Source organism: Phoenix dactylifera, chromosome 9 (genome assembly GCF_051530095.1).
Source record: "Phoenix dactylifera cultivar Ajwa chromosome 9, Ajwa_hap1_PhDact_Kaust_v1.1, whole genome shotgun sequence".
NCBI classification, from domain to species: domain Eukaryota; kingdom Viridiplantae; phylum Streptophyta; class Magnoliopsida; order Arecales; family Arecaceae; genus Phoenix; species Phoenix dactylifera.
This window is the reverse complement of record NC_143198.1, coordinates 3,612,452-3,622,260: the sequence shown is the minus strand read 5'-3', so window position 1 is coordinate 3,622,260 and position 9,809 is coordinate 3,612,452. Positions and strand designations below refer to the sequence as shown.

The following is a 9,809-nucleotide window of genomic DNA, read 5'->3' as shown; positions in this document are numbered from 1 at the left end:
TCTCTCTCCCTCCCTCCCTTTCCCCACTTCTTATTTCTATTTGCTCCTCTCACCCACTACACTATAATCATCCAAAATTATCAGCACTAGTTGCACAATTATCATCATGAAAAGCCTAATTAGCATATAATCATCTTTGCTTTTTTTTTTTTTACTGCATATAATCATCTTTTGTGCCAAAGTTTGATTGATCTCCTTTCTTGAGATCGATCATTAAATCATGATCCTTACAGATCTCAAAGCACACTCAACTTTCTCGGCCATTGTACGATCCAAAGGTGGATTCACACAAAGGAAAGTGAATCCTTCTTTTGTGCCAAAGATACAACCCATATCCCTCTAGGCCTTTATTTACCAATAAAGCATATACATGACAACAATGTGAAGCAAAATATGAAACTGTTCATCATGTTTGTTTATCCTTGGATCCTTGCAGTTTAATCATATCTGCGCTTGAATGGGCTAAATTGGGCCTGGTTCTGCCTCCTTATAAAAGCAGCCCATAAAGCAATTCCTCAACAAACCCTGCATCGGCTCGAACTGGAGCCCATAAGCTCCACGGGCACCCCCAAAAAGCGAGTGCAATGGCGAGGTTGTGGGGCGGCGGCGGCGGCGATCTCCTTCGGAGGGCGGCAGTGGAGACGCCGCCGTGGCGACTGACGCCCTCCGCCGCGTACCACCGCACCATCCAGGCGGTGCCGAGGGAACACACCGGGAGCCGGGTGGCGGCCAAGCTGCGGGCCGCCGGCTTTATCCCCTCGGTGGTGCTGATCCCCGGCGAGGGCGGCGGCCCCGCTACCCGGAAGCAGCTTCTATCTACCGAGGCGAAGCAGATCCGGGAGATCCTCAAGCAGTCTCCCTTCTTCTCCTCCACCCCCATCCACCTCCAGGTCCGCGCTGGCCCCCGTTCCGCCGTCGTCCTCGATTCGGGCACCGTCCTCCCCATCAAGGCAGGGGAAAAATCCTCCTTTTTTATTGGATTTCTTCTTGATATTTTCATTTGGTTCATATGGTAATCTGATAAGAGATTTGTGGGTTGGTATCAGGTTCACAGGAAGGAGGAGACGGGAGAGATTCTAAATTTGGTGATGGCGTGGGCGGAGAAGGGATTGGAGCTGAAGTTGGATGTGCCCGTGGTATACAAGGGAGAGGACGTCTGCCCCGGGCTTAAGAAAGGTTTCAGAACTCCTTCATACTTGCTGCCGTTATTTCGTTCTCTTTTCACTCATCAACTTGTTGTCTTTTGATTGCTCTAGACAGTTGCATTGGGTTTTAGGTACTTGGTGTGGTATTGAAGTGACACCTGAAGGGGCTAGCAGCTGACTCTTTTAGGCATTTTGTTAAACTATATCAGTGCATTGATACATGCAGTCATGTTGTTTGCATTGGGTTCTTATGCTATCTACTTGGGTTAACATAATCAAACCTTCTTGACCCTTCGTTGTTGTCAAGGGATTTGGCTAAGGAAAGCCATTTCGAAGGCATTCATGGTACTTCCATCCAATTCCTTCAGGGACATGCTTTCCACTTCTCTGACCTCTTAACCTCTCCTTAAGTCTTTGTTGCACATGACCATACCATCTCTGTTGGTGTGTGTTAACTAATTAGTCCTTGGTCAATAGAGATATGGGAGCTTTAATATTGAAATGCTAACTTTGGATTTAAGTGGAACATGAAAATGAGTTAGATGATTGCATTTGTCTTTTTATTGAGGCCCTGATACTTTATTACTAAGGATCGTAATCTGAACATATTTGAAGGTGGTTCATGTATGGTGATGTAAAAATTGTTTGGCCGCCACAACTTTGTCATTGTTTTTAATGCCTTTTTGAATCCTCATATTTCTCATATCCTAGAATTTTTGTGCTTCTAGTAATCAGCGTTCTGAGCCCTATCACCCTATCCAGGAAAATTTGATGCTTGAATTTGGTGAGATTAATTTATTATAGTTAATGATGGATAAATCAAGATGTTTAAAATCTAGTTTCTGAAGTTGTCTATTGTTCCCTTATTTCTCTGCATACCTTAATCCTATGTTGGTATTCTATACATGCTAGGAATGTGATAATGTCTTCTACTATCGGCCAGAATTTTGATATACATCGTGCAATATATCAAAATGAATTTAAGTCGATGGCTAGAGGGTTGTAGGGTTAGCATTTGTTTATGCTATGGAATTTATCATGGGCTTAATTGAAACTTAGGTAGGTATAATTTGGTTAAAAGATCCAAGGCTATGTATTTTGTATCAAGATGAAGGACAAAAATAGTGAACATATTAGAGAAGTATATTTTTTTAGTAGCAAGACTGTCTCTTTTTTTCTTTATGGAGAAACTATGTATCGGTACCTATTTTGTCATATGTAATTGGTTTAGCCTCTTGAGTCTTGATGCTTACTCCATCTACCATGGGTCATAATTTTGATATACCTCATGCAATATATCAAAATGAATTTAAGTTGATGGCTAAAGGGTCGTATGGTTAGCATTTGTTTATGTTATGGAATTTATAATGGGCCAGTTTAAACTTAGGTTGGTATATAGTTTGGTTAGAAGAGCCAATGCATGAGTATCTATATTTTTTTCACACAACTATGAAGAACAAAAATAGCAAACATATTAGAGAAGTATAATTTTTTGCCAGCAAAACTGTCTCTTCTTTTTCTTTATGGAGAAACTATATATGTATTTAGGTATGTAGGTATGTTTCTTTAGGTTATCAATCCATAGGAAATTCTTTGCAATTCTTTCAACCTATAGGACAAGCATATGACCTTGTTATGTGGCTATTTGAGCAAGGTATTGCCCATCCAAAACATGGAAAGAATCCAAAGGCCTAGTTAATCCACTTGTCCAGAGCCTCAGATCTATCTCTAGCTTTATTCTTAGGTGCCCCAAGGGGGCACTTAAGTGTAAGGGTAATTTATCCTCAAATCTAGCTCTAGCTTTATCCTTAAGTGTCCTCCCTCCCCCGGGGCCGCCCACCCCTTCCTTGTTGGATTATAAGCTTGTGGATAAGGGTAATTTTGACTTGGAATGCTTTGGTGGGCTTTGAGGTTAAAAAGGGGGTTAACCTAAGAATTGCTCTTATCCTTATCCATGTTTAATATGTTACATGTCAAGCACGTAGGCTTTCAGGTTAAGTTGTCTCAATGTGCTTCATGGGGAGCTATGTGAGAGAGAAATTGATAGCAATGACAATATGGGAAAATATTCTATATCTCGTCTAGTTAAGATGATCCATATAAATCTTATTGATAGCTTTGGTTGTATTTCTTCTGTCTACAAGGTTCTTGGCTTAATTGTGCTTGTGCATGAATAATGCATATGCAAAGTGTTTTTATGTGTAGGGTGGGAGAAAGAAAGTATTTGATTTGCATGGGAAAAATGAAAGGGGACACGGAGTAAGAGATTTTAATAGCAAAATCAAGCCTTGTTGAATGGGTTTGGAGGTTAGGTTAGCATTTTGGGATAACGAAATGTGGAAAGAGGTAATTAGAAGAACCAGTGTAAGGAGGGGTTGGACAATGAAAGCTTTATTTCTCATGTTGGTTCCACAGAAGTAGGATTAACTACATTATAGTGTCGAAGGTATAGCTAATGCAATGCTTATGTGCACGCCAACTCTTATTCCTTATGCCATTGTAGACTGTGAATCACATGATTTACCTTTTCTTTCATAGCCCTCATTCCAACTCCCATGTTTGTTCTTCTTGTGAGCTACGAAGTTCAGGACCATAAGAGAATGGTCTTGGAGGTTTAGAGCACTGGCTTGACCTGTGGTGAGAGGATAATGTCCTAGCTTCAATTTTTTGCAACATAGGTAGAAGTATTTGTGATTTAGTGAGGACAGATAGGACTAAGGATGCAAAAGTAGGTGACTTTATCTCTGTATTAAGAACATGTCTTAGGGACAGAAATTGTTGAAGCTATCCACCTTTTGGCTTCACAACTCTGTGTAAATTGTCAAAATGGGGGGAGACTTGAAAATTCTTAAGCTTGGAGATGGGAGACAAACTCATCTTCATTGTTAGACTATTTTATGTGTGTCTTTTTATGTTTTCTTCTTGTAATTGGGAGAAGCTGGTGAATTCCGTGCAAGATCCCAATATTTGTTTCAAGCAACCACTTTAGCAGGAATCATCATTTTAGAGATCATTGTTGGGAAGCAAATTATATTAACAAAAGTACCGCTTGATTTTGAAAGAATAGTGCAATATTTGGTCATCAAGTCCATAGCAACTTCACTTGGACGTTATGACAGTGGATCTATATCTTATATAACTGGTCAGCCTAAGTGAAGGTGCAAAGTCTTGGTTGTTGGCTGGGAATCTGTGTAGGAGTGATGGAGGTCTTCAAATGAAATTTGACCATTAAATGTCTAAAAATACTGTAGTGCTATCAAAATCAGCACCTAAATCTCTGTTTGAAATGAAAGTTTATCAAAACCAGTAAATGCCAAATACTGTTGGCTGCCAGCTGGACCTTATAAATTTCAAACAGCTTGTTTATTAGGATGTGTAAAACAAAATCTGAGCTTAATACCCAGAAACTTCTACTTTAGGTGTTGCCTGTATGTTAGAAACTTATAATCATGCCCCTTCCTATGTGTTTCCTTGTTCTATTTTTTTTCGATAGATCCACTTCCTCATATTCTGCACCTAAATTCACTATCACATCTGCTCCTGCTATTAGTAACCAAGAGAGTAGGTGGTCAAGAATAGAGGATGCGTCAGCCAGAGGAGGAGAGGAGGGACTGAGTTAGTGTTCCCACTTTACCAATTATTGTCCACAGTCCACCATTAGATTCTATTTGAGATTTAACTGATATGTAATATAACAGTATAAGCTATAAGTATAATATTAAATACTCTATATCTTGTTTAAGTTGTTTAGTTGTGTAAAATTTGGCAAGCCCAAGCCCAGCTTGATTTTGAATTGGTTTTAAAACCTAGCTTAGTCTGGCCCATCAGCTTGAAAAACTTTACCCTGCCCGTGCAAAACCAGGTCAATCAATTTTGCACAGGTATAATCATAAACTATATGATTTCATAATTACACAAATCAAGCTCAATTAGCCTACTGGGTTGCTACACTATTCTAAGGGCCTAGGGATAGCTTTTAAGGGCTTGTTGCATCCATGGTGACCCATAGAGAAACCTAAATTTGACCCAATTTTAACAGAATTGGTCTGACAAATCCATAATTGGCCAGTCAATAAGAAAAATGTCACCTAAACCTGCTTGTTTTGGACAGCTTCAAGGAGGTTCATGGATATAGTTAAAATTTGCCACCCTTACCACGTTAATAAAAGTAAAAAAATTAATCTCTCTTTTCAACAAGAACTGCCATATTGTCTTTTAACACAAAAAAAAATGCTTATTGCACGTATGGATGAGAAATTTGTATAAAATGCTGAAACCATTCTTGAGAAGCCATGTTTGAAATTATGAGGCTTTGATGTTGAACTACAAGTTTAGGTGTTTGGTTACTTTCAGTTAAGGCAAAGATTTTGGGCTTGCATTGTGATCCGTGGTAAGGTTGGAAGATGAAGTATGATAGAACTTGTTAGGTAATTGAATGGCTTTAGATTCTGGAGTTTTTCTCGGTGGTTCTGAAATATTTTCACAATTAATAGTTGATTGGTGGTGACACATAATATTACCAAGTAATTTTGGCTGGACCAGCATCATATATGGATATCATGGAGTCAAAAAATAATGCTTGCCCATTCACAAGTACTCTGTGTTTATACTAATAATAACCTAACACATTTTTTCGTTGTTTTGCTCATGAGATTAACACATGCCAATTGTAGATTAACACTGTACATGTGGTGGTAGGATTACCACAACTGGCCATTTTGTGAGACTGGCCCTCTAGTTCTATTATCGTTTATAGTACATGTATTGGTGTCTGGTGATTGAATTATGTTCTATACAGACTGTTTTTACTTGAATGCCGGAAGAACAAAGTCATGACCACTTCTTTGTCTATCACGACTGTTGCATTGATCACGACCATAATTGTAGTTATTATATAGCACAAAACAGGTTGGGATACACTAAATGAGGAGAGAATATGGGTGATAATGATGCTGTTCGTTTGCTTCGTGAGAAACGTGTCCTCATTCTATTTAAAGTGATGATTGAAACTCGTGAGTAGGTGAGCCTAGTACTAGTTCATGTGTTCGGAATATGCAAGTCTCATTTCTAGAGACCAAAGTCCGTACATCGATAGTTGTTTGAACTTTCAGCTGGGTGGTTAATCAACAAGAACTGAACAAAGAAAAGTAGTGCATATCTGAGAGAAATAGCTGTGGATTTGCTACCCAAACTATTGTTTCTTTGAGAGTAATGCCTTTGCATAGATTCTGAAGTACAATTTTGATGGTGGGGGAGAGAGGGGAGGGGAGGAGAGACGTATCATAATCTATAACATGACTTTGAGAGGAGTTCAGCGTCAACCAAACAGGAAACAGTTATCTTTGTCTAATGTGAAGTATGTAATTGGGCTTAATTTTATTTGTTTGTTACTCATTGGATCTGTCTTGGAGCTACACGTAGGCCTTTCGCCATTAGGAGGAAACTAAAATCCTCAACTCCATCCAACAAGAGCTTGCACTATAAGAAAATGCCTTTTTTCTTTCCCCTCCCTTTTCTTAAGGGAAAGAATTAAGCAAAGTCCAACCCACTACGAAAGGGGAAAAAATACAATTTAGAGCCTGTTTTGCTATTCCTATAGGATTTTTGCTGAAAATTCTATGGGATTCGTGGATTAGGTTGTCTATTTAAGTATGGCCATGTATCAACCAAACTCTACCCAGCCCAAATCCTATACAAAGAAAAAAAAAAGACATCCGTAGTTTTTTTGTTTTTTCTATAACCCAAAGGCTAAGATCTAGGCTGTGTTTGGACAAGTTCTTAGAAAATGAAATCTAGATGGACCAACAAACCCACTTCTTGCAGGATTTTCAGCCCAATCCTGTAGGAATATCCAAATAGGCCCTTTGCTGTTGGGGATATTTTTGTGTGGAGGTACAAGAGAATAAATCTGTTGTTAATGAATTTGAGAAGTATGTACTAACATTGTTAAATTTTGAGAAGAAATATATATATTTATGGGTGTTACAAGTAGGGTTGTGAATGGGTCAATTCTACCAATGACCGAACTCGATCCCAACATGATTATACTCAACTCAATCCCTTTTTAAAGATCCATGATTGGGTCAGGATCAAAAATTGGTCCTAATTTAAAATCTAAGTCAGGTTTGCATTTTATATTTTTCAACTGACTCAACCTGTATATTATCTATGTCTATTGGGTCAACAAAAAACAGGCCTGACACGGCCTAGACTTGATCTAGCCTAACCCAAAATCCCAAATCATATAAAACTTCTTTTCCTTCACCTTAAATATCTTCCCCAATTCATCAAATGAATTCTCATTTAAACTAATCTCTCTGTTAACTTTGATAACCCCATCTTCTCTCACCTTCTTTCACTTAAGTATATTTAGACATTCATTATTTGTTTTGATGGATTCTTATATATAATATTCTCACATATATAAATATTTATTTTTAAAATTATAGTTTGTAAAGTATGCTTAAGAACAATCATTTTCTTGAACCAAATTAAAAAGTTTTTTGAACGCAAATCCATGTTAAGTGGGTTTTTAGTTTTATTTAATAAGTTAATAATTTGATATTTGTAGCTATGAATGAATAGCTAATGCAGGCCTAACACAAACCCAAACAACATTTTGGGTTGGTTTTGGGTCATACTTGACCTTGATCCAAGCCGAATGACCTGCCCGGTCCAAACTCTTTTCCATAGACCTGACCTAGCCCATCCCAATCAGCCGACGGGTTGGTCTGGATCCAAAATCAAGACCCTAACATGTACTGGTTTGGGTTAGGCTCATGCATTTCATTGGTCCGACTCACCATATTTGCAGCCCTAGTTATAAATGAGATGGGGGAGAATAGTGTGTGTGCGTGTGAAAAGATCGCAAGGAGGTAGGAAGATGGTAAATAGGACTCTAGTATTAAACATGACCTTGATAAAGCGATTTAAAAGATGGATATCTTAGGGATTTTGGACAGATGCCTTCATTTGATATTACTGCACAATGTTCAAAAGAAATGCTCTAAACTGCTCTGAAGCAAAATAACAATTTTGTTCTGTCTTCCAAAAGGAGAATAGGTCTTTAAAACAGTCAGAGATTTGAAGAAGAGCTCAGGATGAATGATGAAGCCGTAAATGCTAGAAGGAAAACAAAAGGACAAATAATACCTAACCTCAAAACAGTGGGGTATTAATATGAATGATAGAAGGGAAAAAAATTCTGGTTAGGAAAGTTAAACTAAAAAAGTACAAAACAAGCAATTTCCTGACATATACATGTGCAAGGACACAGGCAGTAGTTGATAAGAGCGTCTATCAGTCAGTTATGCTTACCCTGCACTACATAGAAACAGGCTCCTAAACGATCTTTGACAAAAGAGTAAAATGCAAGCAATACAATCTCTCTAATCTCTTTAATCTAGGTATTTGCTAAAACTGCCAAGAGACCTTACCAGTCTTAGCTGGCACTTTCAGTTTAACCATATCTGTCATTCAGTGCCAAGATTTGCGAAGACACAAGCTATAGAACAATTGGTGGCAGAATCCAATTTGTGCATGATTATTCTTATAATTTGTGGCCTCATGCTTATATTCCTATGATGGGTATTATACTCATGAGAATTGCTCTTCTTTCAAGCTTTATTTCACGTGCTCTCTGAAGCATCAAATGTTCTCTCTGAAGCATAGCTTGTTTCTATCATCATCGCATCATCAATTTGACCTGTATTTTGTAATTTACTTTGTACATACAGGGGGTTACCTGCACAAGATCAGGACCAGCCTCAAATACCTCTGCCCAACTGAACACATTCCTCCAAAAATTGAGGTGGACCTGACAAATCTAGATATTGGAGATAGAGTGTTGATGCATGATATCGAAGTCCACCCATCATTGAAGCTTTTGAGTAAAAATGACACCATGCCCATTTGTAAGATCTTGGCGACAAAGCCTGTTGAACCAGAACCCAAGCCAATATCAGAAGCCACAGAAACACAAGAGGCTGCAGGAGTCTAGTTTAAACATTGAGCGAGTTTTCAGATTGTAGCAGGAGCTATTTTAAAACACTTAAAGAGTTAGCACTATGAGAAGGCTTGCAGATGCACTGATCTATGTTAGTTTGGAATCATAATTCCAGCAAACACCGCGCAGAGGAGTCTTACCACATGGAATGGTTTTGGCTGGATGGAAGAGTAGTTCCATTCTATATGCTTGAAGAGCCTTTATGTCAGTGTTTTGATGGTTTTAACTGTAATAATATTATAGATAATAGATGAGGCCATTTATGTTTTTGCAGCATTAGTTATGCGATCTAATATGAATCTTTTGTGAATTGTTTTGAATGATTTATAACTTGCATCATCCCCCTGTTGCTGGAAATTGGACCCGAGGGTGACCACGGATCAAGGAGGAGGAGCTCCGGATGGTGGTGCGGTAGCGGACGGCTGTCTCCAGCGGACCTGCAAGAAGCCTGTGGTCGGGGGTTTCGGCGCAGGCCCTCCGATGCTCAAGTCAGATAGGGACTTTGACTGGAGAGAAAAAATGGAGAGAAATGATCTAGGAAAGTCTTCTTTGGCCGGGGAGGAAAAAGAGGGTCCCCCAGCCTAGAGCTTCCCTCCCCCCTTTTTATAGGAGGGGATGTAGCGGTTATCTGTGATCGGGCGTGGTTGTGCGAATCAATG

The 9,809-nt window shown here is 38.9% G+C and overlaps 1 protein-coding gene across 1 annotated transcript; it reads left to right on the top strand.

Moving 5' to 3' along the window:
• Positions 1-516: 516 nt before the first annotated feature.
• Positions 517-9,429, top strand: LOC103709224 (Ribosomal protein L25/Gln-tRNA synthetase, anti-codon-binding domain-containing protein). The gene is made up of 3 exons (XM_008794465.6): positions 517-950; positions 1,047-1,176; positions 8,882-9,429. The coding sequence occupies exons 1-3, from the start codon at positions 585-587 to the stop codon at positions 9,142-9,144; spliced, it is 759 nt and encodes a 252-aa protein (XP_008792687.1). The 5' UTR covers positions 517-584; the 3' UTR covers positions 9,145-9,429.
• Positions 9,430-9,809: the final 380 nt, after the last annotated feature.

Bases quoted from the DNA above. Each gene is read 5' to 3' on its own strand.
- LOC103709224 (XM_008794465.6), top strand. From the start codon at position 585: ATGGCGAGGTTGTGGGGCGGCGGCGGCGGCGATCTCCTTCGGAGGGCG. The intron at 951-1,046 runs GCAGGGGAAAAA...GGTTGGTATCAG, and splicing joins GCACCGTCCTCCCCATCAAG to GTTCACAGGAAGGAGGAGAC. The intron at 1,177-8,881 runs GTTTCAGAACTC...TTGTACATACAG, and splicing joins CTGCCCCGGGCTTAAGAAAG to GGGGTTACCTGCACAAGATC.